Consider the following 23739-nt stretch of genomic DNA (forward strand, 5'->3'; position numbering starts at 1 on the left):
CCTCCATTTGATCTGGGGCACCACATATCATCCTATGTACTTCAGAGTGGTCCTACACAAGCGTGATGCCAGCAATTAGTTACCTGCAGACTTCCTTCTCTTTTCTTCACAAAACTGGAAAGGCCAAACCACCTCTGTACAAGGAAAGGTAGAAGGACATGGAACGCAAGTGGAGTTGGACCCCCAATGATCATAAAGTGATAGCATTGCTTAAAGATATGCCATCACTTTATGACATTTGAAAAATGCAGATTCCCATTCAAAATGTGCTCCTCCAGGCATTTACCGTTGCATCATGGAGGCCAGCAAGAGATGACATACAGGTATTGGAAGTCTGACCACTTAGACATCCACTAATCTGTAGAATGAGGAGGCTGTAGAGAAGGGTTGTGATATTTGATAAAGAGTAGCACTTCAGAAAAGAAGACCAAAATCCCTGGGTCCTTTGTAGGGCTTACATAATTGTAATACGACTCTATTGTATCTCCATATTCTTTAAAAAAAATGTTCCTGTTCTATCAGAAGAAGTAGCTGCTGACATTTGCTTTTAAGGAAGAACACTGTAACTCTGTATTTAGCAGCACTTGAAGGTTTTGGTCTTAGTGAAATTTCCACCCTTGCGTTACACCAACATTTACTATTTCCACATTACTTTTGCTTAGTTGCTATTTCGAAAGTGGTCAAGAGAAGCGTCCACTATTCTCCTGGGCCCCTGCATTACTTTAGCGTGAGTGCTGCTCGCGAGGAAGGTCTGATGTCTAATATCTGTTGTCTTGAGATGAGAAGCAGCTTGCACTCACGGTAATTCTTTCCTGTGGAATAATGAACAGAGAACGACAAGACGATAATACTGTTTATCGATCTCTATGTCAAAGAGCGTCTCCTTTGTTCTACAAAAGTCAGTGTACATTTCCTGTAAGACCAAGTCAACATAAAGCCCTTGAAATAAGAGATAAAATCTAATTACTTGCTATGGGCAACTGCCCCATTTTTGATACATTCCTCCCAATTGACTTATATTGCATGGTCTGAAGCCTTTTGTAACTCCTTACTGACTCTGGTGTTTGTCTCCATTTTTAGAGGCTGGTTGAAGCAGCTGAGGAGGCTCATTTAAAGCATGAATTCGATGCTGATCTACAGGTAAGCTAAGCTGCTGTGAACCGGAAAAGGGTAATTGCTCCAGTTCTTTGTTTATGGGACTTTCTGCAGATTGTTTTTCTATTAGAACTTTCTTTACTATTGACCTTTTATTGGTCGAAAACCGCAAAGGAATTTTCCAGATTGTACATCTCCTTCCCAGATGATTAAGTGGAATAATGTCTTAATTTTTTCTCTTTTATCTATTTTTCTGTAGTACATTAAAATGGGCATAAATGTATGTATATAGGTAATTACATTATATGCATATTATGACTGTTATACTTTTACATCTATTGTGCACAAGCCTTCAGAGTTCCCGTTGCAAGAACATATCTAGCATAGAACATAGTTTCTAATTTTGTGAGAGATATTTTGGTGGTTGTTCCTTGACCGTCACAAGGTGCTGCTTATGTTTCCGAATTTTGGGCATTAAAATGTTGCTAAGTGAGCTTGGATGTTGATCATGTATCCGCAACCAACATGCCTCTAGAGTGGAGAAAAGAAGCCCAGCCAAGATTGGACATCTTCATAAGGCTTTCACTGTTGACAAACAAACTTGCTGTTAAAGGGAACCTGTCACCCCCAAAATCTATGGTGAGGTAAGCTCACCGTCATCAGGGGCTTATCTACAGCATTCTGTAATGCTGTAGATAAGCCCCCGATGTTACCTGAAAGAGGAGAAAAAGACGTTAGATTATACTCACCCAGGGGCGGTCCCACTCTGATGGGCGTCTCAGGTCCGATACAGCGCCTCCCATCTTCATTCCATGACGTCCTCTTCTGGTCTTCACGCCGCGGCTCCGGTGCAGGTGTACTTTGTCTGCCCTGTTGAGGGCAGAGTGAAGTACTGCAGTGTGCAGGCGCCGGAAAGGTCAGAGAGGCCCAGCGCCTGTTCACTGCAGTACTTCGCTCTGCCCTCAACAGGGCAGACAAAGTACACCTGCACCGGAGCCGCGGCGTGAAGACCAGAAGAGGACGTCATGGAATGAAGATAGGAGGCGCCGGAGCGGACCTGAGACACCCATTTAACCGGACCGCAGCGGGACCGCCCCTGGATGAGTATAATCTAACCTCTTTTTCTCCTCTTTCAGGTAACATCGGGGGCTTATCTACAGCATTACAGAATGCTGTAGATAAGCCCCTGATGATGGTGTGCTTACCTCACCATCGATTTTGTGGGTGACAGGTTCCCTTTAAGTAAAGGGGTTTTTAAGGATTTGAAAAAAAGGCTTATCTTTCAAAAGTAGCGGCAGTGCCATATTGTCCCATGAGTTGTATCCGATGTTGCAGCTCAGCTCTATTAAAGGAAATCTATCAGCAGTTTTTTGCTATTTAATTCGAGAGTAATATAATAGAGCAAGACACCCTGATTCCAGCGATGTGTCACTTTTTAGGCTAAGTGTTATAGTTTCAATACAATCAGTGTTTTATGTTATGATCCTTAGTGGTTGAGGATCACAAAATACTCCAGCTAAGTAACATACATAGGACAAGCTCTAGGAAGGTGGCAAACTGGACTGACCGCAAATCTGAACCTATCCAAACACACTAGAAGTAGCCGGTGAACGTGCCTAAAAATCCTAGATGTCTCGAGCCAGCCTGAGGAGCTAACTACCCCTAGAGAGAAAGAAAGACCTCTCTTGCCACCAGAGAAATAATCCCCAAAGATATATAAGACCCCAACATATAATAACGGTGAGGTAAGAGGAAGACACATACACAGGGGTGAAAACAGATTTAGCAAATGAGGCCCACTAATACTAGATAGCAGAAAATAGTAAAGGGGTCTGTGCGGTCAGTAAAAAACCCTTACAAAATATCCACACTGAGATTTCAAGAACCCCTGCACCAACTAACGGTGTGGGTGGAGAAACTCAGTCCCCTAGAGCAACCAGCAAGCGAGGAAATCACATTTTAGCGAGCTGGACTAAAAACATAATAAATGCTGATAATCAAAAAATGATCAAACAAAAACTTAGCTTGTCTTGGAGAGACTGGGAGCAAAGTAGTCACAAGGAATCTGAAGAGCACTGAATACATTGAGAGCAGGCAAGGAACTGAGTATCCAGGTGAGCTAAATAGGAAACCAACCAAGGATAACGAACCAGCTGATGCTGCCAACCTGCAGAAAGACAACACTACACAGTACCGCTTGTGACCACTAGAGGGAGCCCAAAAACAGAGTTCACAACAGTTTTACTAGCAACAGATTATCATTGCCTGACTAGGTCTCACATGCCCAGCAGTCCAGCTCATGATTATAACCTTGCCACCCAACAATGATTGGTGGTTTGCTGACAATGTACTCAGGAAGCTGCCATTTATGGGTGTGGGCAGGGTGATACACAGCTCTTGAGCACTGCTATATCTACAGCAGAGACAACAGGGATTTTGTCCTGTATGTTATGCTGGGTGATGGTGAAATGACCTCCTGTAAGCCAGCAAGAGCAGTGTGTCTGTCGCACTTGGAGCTAGCTGTCACACTGCTGCGCATCCTTGAGGGCCAGTGAACAATAATAAATCAAGCACAGGCACCAAAGTGTGAACCTCCTCAGAAGCACCGCAGCACTGACCTTAACCACCCATGGAACTGAGAATAATCAACAAAAAAAGGAGGAAATGGCAGGCTTAAATTTGACTCCCATGAGTCACCTGACCACGCTGGAGCAAATCTCCACCCCCTGACCACAGAGACACCGAAGGGGGAGAGAGAAGGCTGGAGGGAACCTCCCACCATCTGACTGCCCCAGCTGGTATGGCATCCTACACCCACTGAGGGCAGCTAACACCAGGGGACCCGACGTCTTGGGGTCCCCGCACAGCATAATCGCTGGGAGCAGCAGCATACTGCCTCCCAACGATAGATCTCCTAGAATGCGATATCTGGACTGAGCAAGCACTCCCACAAGCTCTGCACCACGAAGGGGAGACCGCTGGCCCTCATGGACGACAAAGTGACCCACCGGAGAGCCGGAGCCCGCCCACTACCATTCCTGACAATGTATAACCTGTCTAACCCACTGATTATGAACAGGAGACGAGACAAACAGGAATGTCCCATATAGTTGGAGGTGAAAAAAATATTAACCAGCACTAGAAAGGGGATTATTTTATTATTTGCAATGGGCCCCCTAATTTCTCTATATGACCTAGTCTTTTGGGTATTTTATTGCCATTACTTATTATTTCTCAGACTGTTGTCCTCATACTTCCATGGATTGGTGATCTGCATGAGAGGTGCATTTTGTTTCCCCCTCAAGCCATTAACATTTAATTTTACTCCACCGCCTAGTGTTAATTCGCTCTGATAATTTTCTTCTTTTTGTTTTAAAGCAATTTAAAATCCTTTTCCTCTCTGCCTGAAGGCAACTTGTTTCCTGATGATCTTGTAGGAGACTTGGACTACTGTTATAAGTCAGGGTTTATCTTCTGACAGTTTCACATGGGGTTTTAAAACTGTTTTGCTCACCATTTAAAAACAAAAAGATTAATTTACATACATTAATCATCTGCTATTTGCTGACATTTCAATTTTTTTATTATCAATTATTTTTTCAGTAGCTAACTTTTTTTTTTTTTTTAAAGAAAAGCTTATAAAACAAATTAAATTACTTGTTTTCATCATTTACATATTAATTCGGGCACTGATATATTTAATAGGAATTTGACAGATTATGTCAACAAATGCAGGCGCACATAACATAGAGGTACGTTGACCAGGAAAATACACAGTTATAGATTTCATATTTTAATTTAGTGTATAAAGCTGTCTATTATGCTACAAATATTTGGGAAATATAAAAATATATTTTTACCCTTCAAATCAACATCAAATGCTATAAAAGTAAATATTGCCCTTCTCAGTGCCTTCCTATCTTGTGCTGTCTTCGGAGCATTACTTCAGACATTTTGCAACTTTTAGATTCGGGTTATACCTCTGACCTTGGCTCCTTACTCCTCCACGCCCCCTTTATCATAATACAACCCACAATTTTCTTTCTGACCCCTTTAACAATGACAACATTCTACTACCTTAAATATTATGCCTACATCTGCCCTATATGCCCTCATTACTGAAGTGCTGCACCAAACCCAGAAATAATATACCACCATAATGAAAGTGGCCAATGATGTTTATACATATGAAAGAAGAGGTGCAATTAGAAGATGCTGGGAAACAAATCAAACTTATCTTCTAGAGAATACAGAATGGATCTCAGAAAGCATAAAACGCAAGGCCCTAAAATGAAATCAGACCCCTGATCAAACGCCAAAATGAATTCAGGCACCAAAACAGACCTTAAAATAAAATCAGATCCAACATTGGTCTTTAAATAAAAGAGACCCAAGATCAGACCTCACAGTTAACAGACGCTAAAATTATTACACCCCCCAAAATCAAAATAAAGCACACCCTAGACCAGATCCAAAAATATATTCAGACACCGGTCCAGACCCCAAAATCACTAGAGAAAAACAGACAAAACTTGGTTTAAACCAAAACTTATACAAAATTTAAATTTTTGCTGCTTGGTTTTGTTGCAGGAAGCACTTCCTGTCTTAGGCTACGTTCACATTTGCGTTGTGCGCCGCAGCGTTAGCGACGCAACGCACAACGCAAACAAAACCGCAACAAAACGCACACTAAAACGCTGCATTTTGCGACGCATGCGTCCTTTTTGGCCGAAAGTTGGACGCAAAAAAAATGCAACTTGTTGCGTTCTCTGCGCCCAACGCTTGCGGCCATGCGTCGCAAAACGCAGCACAACGCATGTCCATGCGCCCCCATGTTAAATATAGGGGCGCATGACGCATGCGGCGACGCTGCGGCGCCGAACGCTAATGTGAACGTAGACTTAGCAGTGGACACTGCAGACTCTCACACAGCGCGCTTCCACACAGATCTACTCTATCCAGATGACTGATGAAGGTCAGGTATTGACCGAAATGTCTCATTTTTCTGGAATTTCTTCATTCAATAAATAAGTTCTTGAACACACCTATATGAGTGCCAAGTATTTCTACACCACAAATGATCCCCAAAGCGTAATTAAAATATACAAAAAATAAAAATTAACACATGTGCTGTTTCCCCTTACATAACTGTTTATACTAGTAACACATAACATTCATCCCATATGTTAAACACCAAAATTAAAAAAAAAAAATAAATGAATAAAAATAAAACGGCAGAATCATTGTTCTATGGTTGCATCCTCTCCCATTAGATTGAAATAATATGAGATCAGAAAATTGTATGGAGCCCACAATAGTAATGATAAAAAAGAAGCCCTCATACAACCCTATCAATCTAAATATAAAAACATTTTGACTCTCCGGCATATGGTGACACAAACTAATTTTTTTATTTATTTTTTTTATTTCAAGAAGTAATGCATAAATAAATGTGGTATCATCATAGTGATCCGTAGTGATAAGTCACCTTTACCATAGAGTAGCCTTCATAAAAAACAGATCCCAAAAAACAATGAAGGATTATTTTGGGGGTTTGTTTTTATCCAGCTAATAAAATGCCCCCATAAAGCCATAAAAATGTATAGTTCTTGGAAGGTGATGAGTCAAAATCGAAAGCCAAAAGGGGCTCATTGGGACACTGTTGCACAAGGTCCCACTTAAACACGAAGCCGGCCTTGCTAATATGAGAATATTTACTTTATCCATTTGTATATGACTTTTCTTAGACTATGGTGGACGTGTCTTCTTGCCCTGGGATCACTATGTACCTTTGCATAGCATCTTGTAGTTTAGTTTATTGTTCCTATGGTCCATTAACACTGATCAATTGGTAATCTTCATCTCAGTGACCCTTCAGCAACCTTTAGTGAGATTGTTGTACTTCATCAAAAATCTCATAGCTCCCTGGGATTCAAGTAAGTTAATGATGACTTGATATGAAAACTGTGTTCAGTCTGGATCAATTCCACCGTCTATGATGAATTTGTAAAGATCTTTGCACAAAGCTTACACAAACTGTCAAAGAAGAGCACAGCCGCTATACGATACGGAGGAGATTTGCCGATCCAGGGGAAGCTGACCTAGAAGCTTTGTTCATCTAAAGGTTGAAGGTGTTGTCTTCTCACTTGTATCTCATACTTGTCCATGTATTATCAGGACATGTACCTAATGACTGACACGTCACATGTAAAAAGTTAAAATATTGATTTATCCAGCATGTAACATAAAAAAAAAATTATAGGTGTAGTGTTTGTGCTGATGTTATTACCAAAGGAGGTCTGGACTCCACAGTTATGGGGTCAGCAGAGCGTTGGTGACTTTTCTGCCTTCTGCTCCTCAACACTCGGCCCCCCCGCTCTGTAATGTTATGGGGTCTTCACTTAGTGACTGAATTGCTGCAGTGCCTTCCACTCCTCAATAATATAACTTACAGGTGATGGTGGAAGATTGATGAGGGAAGAAATGTCAGGAACAAACTTGTCACACCGGTGGCTCTTTTTACAGGACTACTCTGGTATCAGTGATCTCTGTACCACCTGCCAATCTGTCACATTAGTAAGGGCAGGTGGCAGTTGAGGGGCTGGATATTATACACCAAGGGCGGGTGGACAGATGTTATACACAGGGGGCAAGGGGCCAGATGTTATAAACCTTGGGTGAGAGTCCGGATGTTATACACCTGGGGCGAGGCGTCGGATATTATAAACCTTGAGTGAGGGTCTGGATGTTATACACCTGGGGCAAGGGGCCAGATGTTATACACCTGGGGCGAGGGGCCAGATGTTATACACCTGAGGAGAGAGTCCGGATGTTATACACCTGGGGCAAGGGGCCGGATGTTATAAACCTTGGATGAGGGTCCAGATATTACACACCTGGGGCAAGGGGCCGGATGTTATAAACCTTGGGTGAGGGTCGGGATGTTATACACCTAGGGTGAGGGGCCGCATGTTATACACCTGGGGAGAGAGTCCTGATATTATACGCTGAGGGTAATGGAGCTGAATGAAAAACCTGAATTTAATGGTTATGACATGTGTCCCAATAGATTTGTTCATATAGTGCATCTTAGTGTAACATTTCTGCCTTGAAGTCCTATGCTGTGAACAGCTGCAAAGCAATCACAATTCTTGGATTTTACCTACATAACATTGATAACAATGTAGTTAGCAAAGCTGTCTCTTCTGTTCGTCACACCACTTCACTTGCTTCACTGTATTTTATAAAGACAAACAATATCACTGGATGTCTATAAAAAAAGAAAACATTTGTTTGCCTAGCATAGAGTTGAATAGTTTATGATTACCTCCTATAAATTGCCCTTTTCTCACAGAGTCATTACGGAGCACTTAAATAAAGCTGTCTTGAGACAGTCATCTGACAGACAAGTCTAGTCTGAAATTGGTCTCTCCAAGTATCTAGCCTCTCCATTATCTCAAGTACAAGCAGACTATGCAGGCAGACAAAACTGTCAGCTGACCGCATGATGGACAAATATATATTGTTGTATGATGGACAAGAGCCCAAGATTTGTGTCAGTTTTGCTTCTCAAGATATATGAGAATTGTGAAAGGGTCAGGAGGACTGGTGATAAGTGAATTTACAGAAATTTGAATTCAGTCGCTCACTTGAATTTGGCCCAGAAATTGGATTTGCAAAACAAATCAAAATCATCACTCAGTTGGTATAACGGCAGAACAAACGTGACACGGGGCATTATGGCCAAACATTTCCACTTTAGTCTCATTTGTCCAAAGGACATTGATGTAGAAGTGTTGGGGTTTGTTCAGATGCAACTTTGCAAAGTTTTGCTGTGGTACCATGGTTTTTTTTTTAAGAAAAAAAGAAGCTTTTTCCTGGCAACTGTTCCAAATATGCCATACTCGTTTAGTCTTTTTCTAATTGTACTGTAACAAACTCAAACATTTAACATACTAACTGAGGCCTTTAGATTCTGAGCTTCAGCTCTTGGCTTTTTAAAATTTCTATGAACATTTCACTATCTAAACTTTGTGTAAATTTGCTGAAACGTCCACGTCTGGAAATATTGTCAGCGGTCTAAAATGTTTTCCTCTTATGAACAGTCTTTCTAACTGTAAAATGATGGAGTACAAGTTATTTGAAAATGGCCTTGTATCTCTTCCCATATTGACAGGCAGCAACTATTGCTTCTTAAGATCCTTGCTGATGTCTTTCCTCCTTGGCATTGTGTTAAACACACCTGAATTCTCCAGATGTTATGACCCCAATGGCGAGGGTCTCAGAGGAACGTGGAAGTCTGCAAGATACAAAAATCCAGCTCATAGGGCAGTGGTAACTGGGTTGACCATATATCTACTCCTAACGCCAACACTAGAAATAGCCGGGGATCATTCCTACGTTGATTCTAGATGACACGCGCCAGCCGGAGAATCTAACTACCCCTAGTAGAAGAAAACAAAGACCTCTCTTGCCTCCAGAGAAAGGAACCCCAAAGCAGGATAGAAGCCCCCCACAAATAATAACGGTGAGGTAAGAGGAAATAACAAACACAGAAATGAACCAGGTTTAGCACAGAGAGGCCCGCTTACTAATAGCAGAATAAAGAAAGGTAACTTATATGGTCAACAAAAACCCTATCAAAATCCACACTGGAAATTCAAGAACCCCCGAACCGTCTAACGGTCCGGGGGGAGAACACCAGCCCCCTAGAGCTTCCAGCAAAGATCAGGATACAGATATGGAACAAGCTGGACAAAAATACAAAACAAAACAAATAGCAAAAAGCAAAATAGCAGACTTAGCTGATATAACCGGAACCAGGATCAGTAGACAAGTGCACAGCAGATTAGCTCTGATAACTACGTTGCCAGGCATTGAACTGAAGGTCCAGGGAGCTTATATAGCAACACCCCTAACTAACGACCCAGGTGCGGATAAAAGGAATGACAGAAAAACCAGAGTCAAAAAACTAGTAACCACTAAAGGGAGCCAAAAAGCAAATTCACAACAGTACCCCCCCCTTAGTGAGGGGTCACCGAACCCTCACCACGACCACCAGGGCGATCAGGATGAGCGGCATGAAAGGCACGAACTAAATCGGCCGCATGAACATCAGAGGCGACCACCCAGGAATTATCCTCCTGACCATAGCCCTTCCACTTGACCAGGTACTGAAGCCTCCGCCTGGAGAGGCGCGAATCCAAGATCTTCTCCACCACGTACTCCAACTCGCCCTCAACCAACACCGGAGCAGGCGGCTCAGCAGAAGGAACAACAGGCACAACGTACCGCCGCAACAAGGACCTATGAAATACATTGTGAATAGCAAACGACACAGGAAGATCCAGACGAAAAGATACAGGATTAAGGATTTCCAATATCTTGTAAGGACCAATGAAGCGAGGTTTAAATTTTGGAGAGGAGACCTTCATAGGAATAAAGCGAGAAGAAAGCCACACCAAATCCCCAACGCGTAGTCGGGGACCCATACCGCGGCGGCGGTTGGCAAAGCGCTGAGCCCTCTCCTGTGACAACTTCAAGTTGTCCACCACATGATTCCAGATCCGCTGCAACCTATCCACCACAGAATCCACCCCAGGACAGTCAGAAGGCTCCACATGACCCGAAGAAAAGCGAGGATGGAAACCAGAGTTGCAGAAAAAAGGCGAAACCAAGGTGGCGGAACTAGCCCGATTATTAAGGGCAAACTCAGCCAACGGCAAGAATGTCACCCAATCGTCCTGATCAGCAGAGACAAAGCACCTCAAATAAGCCTCCAAAGTCTGGTTGGTTCGCTCCGTCTGTCCATTAGTCTGAGGATGGAAAGCAGATGAAAACGACAAATCAATGCCCATCCTATTACAAAAGGATCGCCAGAACCTAGAAACGAACTGGGATCCTCTGTCTGACACAATATTCTCAGGGATGCCGTGCAAACGAACCACGTTCTGGAAAAACACAGGAACCAGATCGGAAGAGGAAGGCAGCTTAGGCAAAGGAACCAAATGGACCATCTTGGAGAAGCGATCACATATCACCCAGATGACAGACATGCCCTGAGACACCGGAAGATCAGAAATGAAATCCATGGAGATATGTGTCCAAGGTCTCTTCGGGACAGGCAAGGGCAAGAGCAACCCGCTGGCACGAGAACAGCAAGGCTTAGCTCGAGCACAAGTACCACAGGACTGCACAAATGACCGCACATCCCTTGACAAGGAGGGCCACCAAAAGGACCTGGCCACCAGATCTCTGGTGCCAAAAATTCCCGGGTGACCTGCCAACACTGAGGAATGAACCTCGGAAATGACTCTGCTGGTCCATTTATCCGGGACAAACAGTCTGTCAGGTGGACAAGACTCAGGCCTATCAGCCTGAAATCTCTGCAACACACGTCGCAGATCCGGAGAAATAGCTGACAAGATAACTCCATCCTTAAGGATACCAACAGGATCAGCGAGTCCAGGAGCATCAGGCACAAAGCTCCTAGAAAGAGCATCGGCCTTCACATTCTTTGAACCAGGTAAATACGAGACAACAAAATCAAAGCGGGAGAAAAACAATGACCAGCGGGCCTGTCTCGGATTAAGGCGTTTAGCAGACTCGAGATACATCAGATTTTTGTGATCAGTCAAGACCACCACACGATGCTTAGCACCCTCGAGCCAATGACGCCACTCCTCAAATGCCCATTTCATGGCCAACAACTCCCGATTGCCCACATCATAATTTCGCTCGGCAGGCGAAAATTTCCTAGAGAAAAAGGCACAAGGTTTCATAACAGAGCAACCAGGGCCTCTCTGCGACAAAACGGCCCCTGCTCCAATCTCTGAAGCATCCACTTCAACCTGAAAGGGAAGTGAGATATCGGGCTGGCACAAAACAGGCGCCGAAGTAAACCGGCGTTTTAACTCCTGGAAAGCCTCCACGGCAGCAGGAGCCCAGTTAGCTACATCGGAGCCCTTCTTGGTCATATCCGTCAAAGGTTTCACAATGCTAGAAAAATTTGCGATAAAACGACGGTAGAAGTTAGCGAAACCCAAGAACTTCTGAAGACTCTTAACTGACGAGGGCTGAGTCCAATCAAGAATAGCTCGGACCTTGACTGGGTCCATCTCCACAGCAGAAGGGGAAAAAATGAACCCCAAAAAGGGAACCTTCTGTACACCAAAGAGACACTTTGAGCCCTTGACAAACAAAGAATTTTCACGCAAAATTTTAAAGACCAACCTGACCTGCTCCACATGCGAGTCCCAATTATCAGAAAAAACCAAAATATCATCCAGATAAACTATCAAAAATTTATCCAGATACTTCCGGAAAATGTCATGCATAAAGGACTGAAAAACTGAAGGCGCATTGGAGAGCCCAAAAGGCATCACCAAGTACTCAAAATGACCTTCGGGCGTATTGAATGCGGTTTTCCATTCATCACCTTGCTTAATGCGCACAAGGTTGTACGCACCACGAAGGTCTATCTTGGTGAACCACTTGGCACCTTTAATCCGGGCAAACAAGTCAGACAACAGCGGCAAAGGATACTGAAATTTGACAGTGATCTTATTTAAAAGCCGATAATCAATACAAGGCCTCAAAGATCCGTCCTTTTTAGCCACAAAAAAGAATCCCGCCCCAAGAGGGGAAGAAGAAGGACGAATATGTCCTTTCTCCAGAGACTCCTTGATATACGAACGCATAGCGGTATGTTCAGGTACCGACAGATTAAACAGTCTTCCCTTAGGAAATTTACTGCCTGGGATCAAATCTATAGCACAGTCACAGTCCCTATGAGGAGGCAATGCACTGGACCTGGACTCGCTAAAGACATCCTGATAATCAGACAAATACTCCGGAACTTCCGAAGGCGTAGAAGAAGCAATAGACACAGGCAGGGAATCCCCATGAATACCACGACAGCCCCAACTTGACACTGACATAGCCTTCCAGTCCAGGACGGGATTATGGGTCTGTAACCATGGCAGCCCTAAAACAACCAAATCATGCATTTTATGTAAAACAAGAAAACGTATCACCTCGCGGTGTTCAGGAGTCATGCACATGGTAACCTGTGTCCAATACTGCGGTTTATTTGCTGCCAATGGCGTAGCATCAATCCCCCTAAGAGGAATAGGATTTTCTAATGGTTCAAGAATAAAACCACAGTGCTTAGCAAATGACAGATCCATAAGACTCAGGGCTGCACCTGAATCTACAAACGCCATGACAGGATAAGATGACAGTGAGCAAATCAAAGTTACAGACAGAATAAATTTAGGTTGCAAATTACCAACGGTGACCGGACTAACAACCTTAGCTATACGTTTAGAGCATGCTGAGATAACATGTGTAGAATCACCACAGTAGTAACACAAGCCATTCCGGCGTCTATGAATTTTCCGCTCATTTCTAGACAGGATTCTATCACATTGCATTAAATCAGGTGTCTGTTCAGACAACACCATGAGGGAATTTGCGGTTTTTCTATCACATTGCACCGAATTAGGTGTCTGTTCAGACAACACCATGAGGGAATTTGCGGTTTTGCGCTCCCGCAACCGCCGGTCAATTTGAATAGCCAGTGCCATAGTATCATTCAGACCTGTGGGAATGGGAAAACCCACCATAACATTCTTAATGGCATCAGAAAGGCCATTTCTAAAATTAGCGGCCAGTGCACACTCGTTCCAATGTGTCAGCACGGACCATTTCCGAAATTTTTGGCAGTACACTTCAGCCTCGTCCTGCCCCTGAGACATAGCCAGCAAGGCCTTTTCTGCCTGAATCTCAAGATTGGGTTCCTCATAAAGTAAACCGAGCGCCAGAAAAAACGCATCAATATCGGCCAATGCCGGATCTCCAGGCGCCAGCGAAAAAGCCCAATCTTGAGGGTCGCCCCGTAAGAACGAAATAACAATTTTTACTTGCTGAGCGGAGTCTCCAGATGAACAGGGTCTCAGGGACAAAAACAATTTGCAATTATTCATGAAATTCCTAAACTTAAACCTGTCTCCGGAAAACAGTTCAGGAATCGGTATCTTAGGTTCTGACCTAGGACTTCTGATAACATAGTCTTGTAAGCCCTGCACACGAGTAGCCAGCTGGTCCACACTTGTAATCAAGATCTGGACATTCATGTCTGCAGCAAGCTTAAGCCACTCTGAGGTAAAGGGGAAGAAGAAAAAAAAAAAATGAGAGAGGGAAAAAAAAAAACTCAGAATCTTCTTTCTTGTAATCCCTCTTTTGCAATGCATTACACATATAATACTGGCCTGGCAAACTGTTATGACCCCAATGGCGAGGGTCTCAGAGGAACGTGGAAGTCTGCAAGATACAAAAATCCAGCTCATAGGGCAGTGGTAACTGGGTTGACCATATATCTACTCCTAACGCCAACACTAGAAATAGCCGGGGATCATTCCTACGTTGATTCTAGATGACACGCGCCAGCCGGAGAATCTAACTACCCCTAGTAGAAGAAAACAAAGACCTCTCTTGCCTCCAGAGAAAGGAACCCCAAAGCAGGATAGAAGCCCCCCACAAATAATAACGGTGAGGTAAGAGGAAATAACAAACACAGAAATGAACCAGGTTTAGCACAGAGAGGCCCGCTTACTAATAGCAGAATAAAGAAAGGTAACTTATATGGTCAACAAAAACCCTATCAAAATCCACACTGGAAATTCAAGAACCCCCGAACCGTCTAACGGTCCGGGGGGAGAACACCAGCCCCCTAGAGCTTCCAGCAAAGATCAGGATACAGATATGGAACAAGCTGGACAAAAATACAAAACAAAACAAATAGCAAAAAGCAAAATAGCAGACTTAGCTGATATAACCGGAACCAGGATCAGTAGACAAGAGCACAGCAGATTAGCTCTGATAACTACGTTGCCAGGCATTGAACTGAAGGTCCAGGGAGCTTATATAGCAACACCCCTAACTAACGACCCAGGTGCGGATAAAAGGAATGACAGAAAAACCAGAGTCAAAAAACTAGTAACCACTAGAGGGAGCCAAAAAGCAAATTCACAACACCAGATGGACTAAATTTCTGCCTTTATAGAGGTAGTCACTATAGATAAACGGATATGACAAAATTCGAATTTGCCAAATAGTGTGGATTTTACAGGAGATTTGATTTGCAGCAAAATGATTCTCCACAAATTAAATATTCCTTATTGTGCTCTGGGGTCTTTAAAAAACATATATACTCACGCACTCCTGTCCGATCCTGCTGCTGCTTGCTGCCCCATTCAGTCTTAAGAGTTGATTTCTTTTCCCCTTCACATCTCCTGACCTGTTCACACTAGGGCGGAATTTCAGGCCTCAACTAGAGGTGACTACATGTCACATGTCATAACATCCTGGACTTGCGACACGCAGTGACCTCTGAGGACTGGTTGCAGCTGGAAGTGAACAGGTCAGAGCTACAACAGCAGAAATATTAGAGTCTAAGGACTTGGTGGACAATGAACAACACTGCCTGCCATCAGATCCTATGTATTCTGCTGTTGCATCTTCAAACTGTTCACCCAGGTCAGAGCTTCCAACTTTAATTTTAAGGTGTGGCACATTTTACATTTTTGGCACAAAAAAAAAAAATATTCCTCACATGAGGCTTCATCTGTCCCCAACATTCTTTAGTGAAGGTACTATTAGATTAGCAATATTTTGAGTCTTCCCAAGACCAAATGTATTTTTTTCTTCAAAAATTCCGTATTATTTTATCATCATGTAAAGTGTCCTAACGTTTTGATACAATTTTTTTTTAAATACTGACTAGTGTTGAGCATTCCGATACTGCAAGTATCGGGTATCGGCCGATACTTGCTGTATCGGAATTCCGATACCGAGATCCGATATTTTTGTAGTATCGGGTATCGGTATCGAAACAACATTAATGTAAAAATGTGTAAAAGAAAGAATTAAAATAAAAAATATTGCTATACTCACCTCACCGAGGGAACCGGCACCTTACCGAGGGAAGCGGCAGCGTTCTTTGTTTAAAATTCGCGCTTTTCTTTCCTTTACAAGAAGTCCAGGCTTGTGATTGGTTGCGTGCCGGCCATGTGGCCGGGACGCAACCAATCACAGCAAGCCGTGACGTAATTTCAGGTCCTTCAGGATTTTAAAATTACGTTCCGGCGTTGTGATTGGTTGCGTCGCAGTCACATGGGAGACGCAACCAATCACAAGCCGTGACGTCACGGGAGGCTGGACACGCGCGCATTTTAAAATGCGCGCGTGTCCAGCCTCCCGGCTTGTGATTGGTTGACCGCGGCGCAACCAATCACAAGCCAGGACGTCACGGGAGGCTGGACACGCGCCCATTTTAAAATGCGCGCGTGTCCAGCCTCCCGTGACGTCACGGCTTGTGATTGGTTGCGTCTCCCATGTGACTGCGACGCAACCAATCACAACGCCGGAACGTAATTTTAAAATCCTGAAGGACCTGAAATTACGTCACGGCTTGCTGTGATTGGTTGCGTCCCGGCCACATGGCCGGCACGCAACCAATCACAAGCCTGGACTTCTTGTAAAGGAAAGAAAAGCGCGAATTTTTAACAAAGAACGCTGCCGCTTCCCTCGGTAAGGTGCCGGTTCCCTCGGTGAGGTGAGTATAGCAATATTTTTTATTTTAATTCTTTCTTTTACACATTAATATGGTTCCCAGGGCCTGAAGGAGAGTTTCCTCTCCTTCAGACCCTGGGAACCATCAGGAATACCGTCCGATACTTGAGTCCCATTGACTTGTATTGGTATCGGGTATCGGTATCGGATTGGATCCGATACTTTGCCGGTATCGGCCGATACTTTCCGATACCGATACTTTCAAGTATCGGACGGTATCGCTCAACACTAATACTGACTCTAGAATAATGTAATCTAACATCCGTTACAGATGTCGGATGATATAATTATTGCAGCCAGAGACTGATAAATTTATAGACCTTTGGATAGCCCTGTGGGAAAGCGTACGTAGATGCAGCGCCCCAGAGTCCTGGTCGTTGCAGTATTGTCGCTCTTCCACAAGGGGGAGTGATGGTACTTCTGATGGCACTAAAGGAGTTCACCTGACCAGGTATCACAGTCACACACTACACTTCACACTCCAACCACCAGGGGGAGCAAAGAGTTCTATCTACAGTTAGGTCCATATATATTTGGACAGAGACAACATTTTTCCAATTTTGGTTATAAACATTACCACAATGAATTTTAAACAAAACAATTCAGATGCAGTTGAAGTTCAGACTTTCAGCTTTCATTTGAGGGTATCCACATTAAAATTGGATGAAGAGTTTAGGAGTTTCAACTCCTTAACATGTGCCACCCTGTTTTTAAAGGGACCAAAAGTAATTGGACAGATTCAATAATTTTGAATAAAATGTTCATTTCTAGTACTTGGTTGAAACCCCTTTGTTGGCAATGACTTCCTGAAGTCTTGAACTCATGGACATCACCAGACGCTGTGTTTCCTCCTTTTTGATGCTCTGCCAGGCCTTCACTGCGGTGGTTTTCAGTTGCTGTTTGTTTGTGGGCCTTTCTGTCTGAAGTTTAGTCTTTAACAAGTGAAATGCATGCTCAATTGGGTTGAGATCAGGTGACTGACTTGGCCATTCAAGAATATTCCACTTCTTTTCTTTAATAAACTCCTGGGTTGCTTTGGCTTTATGTTTTGGGCCGTTGTCCATCTGTAGTATGAAACGACGACTAATCAGTTTGGCTGCATTTGGCTGGATCTGAGCACACAGTATGTCTCGGAATACCTCAGAATTCATTCGGCTGCTTCTGTCCTGTGTCACATCATCAATAAAGACTAGTGACCCAGTGCCACTGGCAGCCATGCATGCCCAAGCCATCACACTGCCCCCGCCGTGTTTTACAGATGAGGTGGTATGCTTTGGATTATGAGCTGTACCACACCTTCGCCTTACTTTTCTTTTTCCATCATTCTGGTAGAGGTTGATCTTGGTTTCATCTGTCCAAAGAATGTTCTTCCAGAACTGTTCTGGCTTTTTTAGATGTTTTTTAGCAAAGTCCAGTCTAGCCTTTTTATTCTTGATGCTTATGAGTGTCTTGCACCGTGCAGTGAACCCTCTGTAGTTACTTTCATGCAGTCTTCTCTTTATGGTAGATTTGGATATTGATACGCCGACCTCCTGGAGAGTGTTGTTCACTTGGTTGGCTGTTGTGAAGGGGTTTCTCTTCACCATGGAGATTATTCTCCGATCATCCACCACTGTTGTCTTCCGTGGGTGCCCAGGTCTTTTTGCATTGATGAGATCACCAGTGCTTTCTTTCTTTCTCAGGATGTACCAAACTGTAGATTTTGCCACTCCTAATATTGTAGCAATTTCTCGGATGGGTTTTTTCTGTTTTCGCAGCTTAAGGATGGTTTGCTTCACCTGCATGGAGAGCTCCTTTGACCGAATGTTTACTTCACAGCAAAACCATCCAAATGCAAACACCACACCTCAAATCACCTCCAGGCCTTTTATCTGCTTAATTGAGAATGACATAACGAAGGGATTGCCCACACCTGTCCATGAAATAGCCTTGGAGTCAATTGTCCAATTACTTTTGGTCCCTTTAAAAACAGGGTGGCACATGTTAAGGAGTTGAAACTCCTAAACTCTTCATCCGATTTTAATGTGGATACCCTCAAATGAAAGCTGAAAGTCTGAACTTCAACTGCATCTGAATTGTTTTGTTTAAAATTCATTGTGGTAATGTCTGTAACCAAAATTAGAAAAATGTTGTCTCTGTCCAAATATATATGGACCTAACTGTATTAGGCCACTCCTTACACTCTGGTAAAACTGGGGGTTGGATAGGAAGTGAGAGGAGAACGCTACTGGGTGAGACCCAGGAAAGACCTGTCAGGCAGACAGGGAGAGAAGGAAGAACAACTGAGCTGCAGACAGAGGTCCCTGTCAGGGGTGGGATCCTGGCAGAGACTCAGCAAGAGATAGAGATCCCACTCTGGGATCGGGTCGGCGGTACACGATCTGTAATCCAAAGTCGGGTTTCGTTTTTTTTATATATATATATATATATATATATATATACATATATATGTCATAGAGAGACACATATACAGTTTATATATATATATATATATATTTATATTTACTTCAGCGCGATAATGTTGAAAAGCCGGTAATTCAATTGCCGGCTTTTCATTTCTCCTGCCTAAACCCGACATGATATGAGACATGGTTTACATACAGTAAACCATCTCATATCCCCCTTTTTTTTGCATATTCCACACTACTGTTAGTAGTGTGTATGTGCAAAATTTCGGCGCTGTAGCTATTAAATTTAAGGGTTAAATCGCGGAAAAAATTGGCGTGGGCTCCTGCGCAATTTTCTCCGCCAGAGCGGTAAAGCCAGTGACTGACGGCAGATATTAATAGCCAGGAGAGGGTCCATGGTTATTGGCCCCCCCGTGGCTACAAACATCTGCCCCCAGCCACCCCAGAAAAGACACATCTGGAAGATGCGCCTATTCTGGCACTTGGCCACTCTCTTCCCACTCCCGTGTAGCGGTGGGATATGGGGTAATGAAGGGTTAATGCCACCTTGCTATTGTAAGGTGACATTAAGCCAGATTAATAATGGAGAGGCGTCAATTATGACACCTATCCATTATTAATCCAATTGTTTGAAAGGGTTAAAAAACACACACACACATGATTAAAAAGTATTTTAATGAAATAAACACACCGGTTGTTTTAATAATTTATTGCTCTCTCAATCCATTTGAAGACCCTCGCTTGGCAAAATAATAAACCCACAATATACATACCCTCTAATGAACTGTCACGTCCCACGAGGTAAATCCATCTGAAGGGGTTAAAATATTTTACAGGCAGGAGCCATATGTCCTCATATGACCTGGAGCGTGGGAAAAAGTTCCCAGGCTGCAGTTCATGAGGACATCCACCAGGGGGCGCATCACCGCAACTGAAGGTAACTATAGGTCATTGACCTACATTTCCCTCATTCGCCGGGGCTTACAGGCACGAGCACAGCTGCAGTAGCAGGGCTCCTGCCTGTAAAATATTTTAACCCCTTCAGATGGATTTACCTCGTGGGACCTGACAGTTCATCAGAGGGTATGTATATTGTGGGTTTATTATTTTGCCAAGCGAGGGTCTTCAAATGGATTGAGAGAGCAATAAAATATTAAAACAACCGCTGTGTTTATTTCATTAAAATACTTTTTAATCATGTGTGTGTGTGTTTTTTAACCCTTTCAAACAATTGGATTAATAATGGATAGGTGTCATAATTGACGCCTCTCCATTATTAACCTGGCTTAATGTCACCTTACAATAGCAAGGTGGCATTAACCCTTCATTACCCCATATCCCACCGCTACACGGGAGTGGGAAGAGAGTGGCCAAGTGCCAGAATAGGCGCATCTTCCAGATGTGCCTTTTCTGGGGTGGCTGGGGGCAGATGTTTTTAGCCATGGGGGGGCCAATAACCATGGACCCTCTCCTGGCTATTAATATCTGCCGTCAGTCACTGGCTTTACCACTCTGGCGGAGAAAATTGCGCGGGAGCCCACGCCAATTTTTTCTGCGATTTAACCCTTAAATTTAATAGCTACAGCGCCGAAATTTTGCACATACACACTACTAACATTAGTAGTGTGGAATATGCAAAAAAAAAGGGGGATATGAGATGGTTTACTGTATGTAAACCATGTCTCATATCATGTCATGTCTCATATCATGTCGGGTTTAGGCAGGAGAAATGAAAAACCGGCAATTGAAATACCGGCTTTTCAACATTATCGCGCTGAAGCAAATATTAAAAAAGTATGCTTCCCCATTGAAATGCATTGGGTTTCGTGTTTTGGCCGATCCCCGACCCCGACTTTTCAATAAGATTGGCCGATTTCACTCGACCCGACTTTTGAGAAAATCGGCTTTCGTGAAACCCGACTCGATCTCAAAAAATGAAAAGTCGCTCAACCCTAGTCCTGCATATGTGAAAGTAAAAGAGAAAAATAAAGAAAATGATAATTTGCACTTGTGAGTAGTGTTGAGCATTCCGATACCGCAAGTATCGGGTATCGGCCGATACTTGCGGGTATCGGAATTCCGATACCGAGATCCGATACTTTTGTGGTATCGGGTATCGGTATCGAAACAACATTAGTGTGTAAAATAAAGAATTAAAATAAAAAATAGGGATATACTCACCTCTCCGACGCAGCCTGGACCTTACCGAGGGAACCGGGAGCCTTCTTTGCTTAAAATGCGCGCGTTTCCTGCCTTCCGTGACGTCACGGCTTGTGATTGGTTGCGTGCCGCCCATGTGACCGCGACGCGACCAATCACAGCAAGCCGTGACGTAATTTTCAGGTCCTGAATGCCTAATTCTAGGCATTCAAGATTTGAAAATTACGTTACGGCTTGTGATTGGTCGCGTCGCGGTCACATGGGTGACACGACCAATCACAAGCCGTGACGTCACGGGAGGCAGGAAACGCGCGCATTTTAAAATTACGTCACGGCTTGTGATTGGTTGCGTGCCGCCCATGTGACCGCGACGCGACCAATCACAGCAAGCCGTGACGTAATTTTCAGGTCCTGAATGCCTAGATTTATGAATTAGGCATTCAGGGCTTGCTGTGATTGGCCGCGTCGCGGTCACATGGGCGGCACGCAACCAATCACAAGCCGTGACATAATTTTAAAATGCGCGCGTTTCCTGCCTCCCGTGACGTCACGGCTTGTGATTGGTCGCGTCGCCCATGTGACCGCGACGCGACCAATCACAAGCCGTAACGTAATTTTCAAATCCTGAATGCCTAGAATTAGGCATTCAGGACCTGAAAATTACGTCACGGCTTGCTGTGATTGGTCGCGTCGCGGCCACATGGGTGGCACGCAACCAATCACAAGCCGTGACGTCACGGGAGGCAGGAAACGCGCGCATTTTAAGCAAAGAAGGCTCCCGGTTCCCTCGGTAAGGTCCAGGCTGCGTCGGAGAGGTGAGTATATCAATATTTTTTTATTTTAATTCTTTCTTTTACACATTAATATGGATCCCAGGGCCTGAAGGAGAGTTTCCTCTCCTTCAGACCCTGGGACCATCAGGGATATCGTCGGATACTTGAGTCCCATTGACTTGTATTGGTATCGGGTATCGGTATCGGATTAGATCCGATACTTTGCCGGTATCGGCCGATACTTTCCGATACCGATACTTTCAAGTATCGGATGGTATCGCTCAACACTACTTGTGAGTTTTATAGCATGCTTTAGTGGGTATACGCCTTTAAAGGAGAGATACCGTTTTGTATTTGCACTTAGTAGATAGTATGCCCGGCTGGGTAATAACAGTTATTTATAGTTAGTTAATTAATAAGTGTTATTTAAAATCTTAAGCACAATGTAAATATGCTTTTGTTTCCAACGTTCAAGTGTCCTCACCTCCCATAAAGAGAAGCACTGTTAAATTTATTTGTTTATAGCATTTCAAAAATTTTGTATGTCTTTTGCTAACATGTATTGTTGTTCTTCCTTTCCCAGTCTGGGAGTACTGGATTTAACGGGGGGGGGGGGGGGAGTGCAGCACCCCAGAGTCCTGGTCATTGCAGTATTGTCGCTCTTCCACAAGGGGGAGTGATGGTATGTCTGATGGCACTAAAGGAGTTCACCTGACCAGGTACGGCTGGTTTCACACTTGCGTTTTGATCTGCAGCGTTTTAGCACTAAAAAACGCATGCGTTTTTTTTCTATACTTAACATTAAAAAACGCATGCGTTTTCACGTGTTTTCGGCAACGCATGCGTTTTTTGACGTGTGCGTTCATTTGCAGAAATGCAACCTGTTGTAATTTCTAGCGGCATTTTTTTGCCGCAAAAAACGCATGCGTTTATTCGCGGCCAAAAAATGCATTGCTGTCTAGGTAAACGCATGCGTTTTTAAGCACATGCGTTTGCTTGCATTAAAAACGCATGCGTTTTTATAGAAAAACACAAGAAAAAACAAGAAAACCCTAACCCTAAACCTAAACACAAGAAAAAACAAGAAAACCCTAACTCTAACCCTAACCCTAGGGTTACTAGGGATCCTAACCCTAACCCTAACCCTAAGGTTAGGATCCATAGTAACCCTAGGGATCCTAACCCTAACCCTAACCCTAGGGATCCTAACTCTTAGGGTTAGGGTTACGATCCTAACCCTTAGGGTTAGGGTTAGGATCCCTAGGGTTAGGGTTAGGGTTAGGATCCCTAGGGTTAGGGTTAGGGTTAGGGTTAGGGTTAGGATCCCTAGGGTTAGGGTTAGGGTTAGGGTTAGGATCCCTAGGGTTAGGGTTAGGGTTAGGGTTAGGATCCCTAGGGTTACTAGGGATCCTAACCCTAACCCTATCCCTAACCCTAACCCTAACCCTAGCTATTTCTGTTTTTAGTGGGTTTTCTAGTTGATTTTGATGATTGGCAGCTGTCACACACTTCTCAGCATGCGTTTAAAAAATGCAAACGCAGGAAAAAATGCATATAAACGCGGCAAAACGCCGCGTTTTTTTTTCTGCATGCAAAAACCCATGCGTCTAAAAAACGCGGCGTTTTGCCGCGTTTACATGCGTTTTTTCACCACATGCGTTTTTTTAAAA

General features: G+C 43.6%; 1 protein-coding gene across 3 annotated transcripts in view; it reads left to right on the plus strand.

Moving 5' to 3' along the window:
* Positions 1-23739, plus strand: part of CACNA2D3 (calcium voltage-gated channel auxiliary subunit alpha2delta 3) — a 1029735-nt gene that overhangs the window by 296745 nt on the left and 709251 nt on the right. For all 3 annotated transcript variants that reach the window (XM_077278410.1, XM_077278408.1, XM_077278409.1), the window contains exon 4: positions 1081-1140. In XM_077278410.1, the coding sequence (XP_077134525.1) occupies positions 1081-1140 (60 nt within the window). The remainder of the gene's footprint in view (positions 1-1080; positions 1141-23739) is intronic.

The sequence above is a fragment of the Ranitomeya variabilis genome, chromosome 8 (genome assembly GCF_051348905.1).
Source record: "Ranitomeya variabilis isolate aRanVar5 chromosome 8, aRanVar5.hap1, whole genome shotgun sequence".
Taxonomy (NCBI): Eukaryota; Metazoa; Chordata; class Amphibia; order Anura; family Dendrobatidae; genus Ranitomeya; species Ranitomeya variabilis.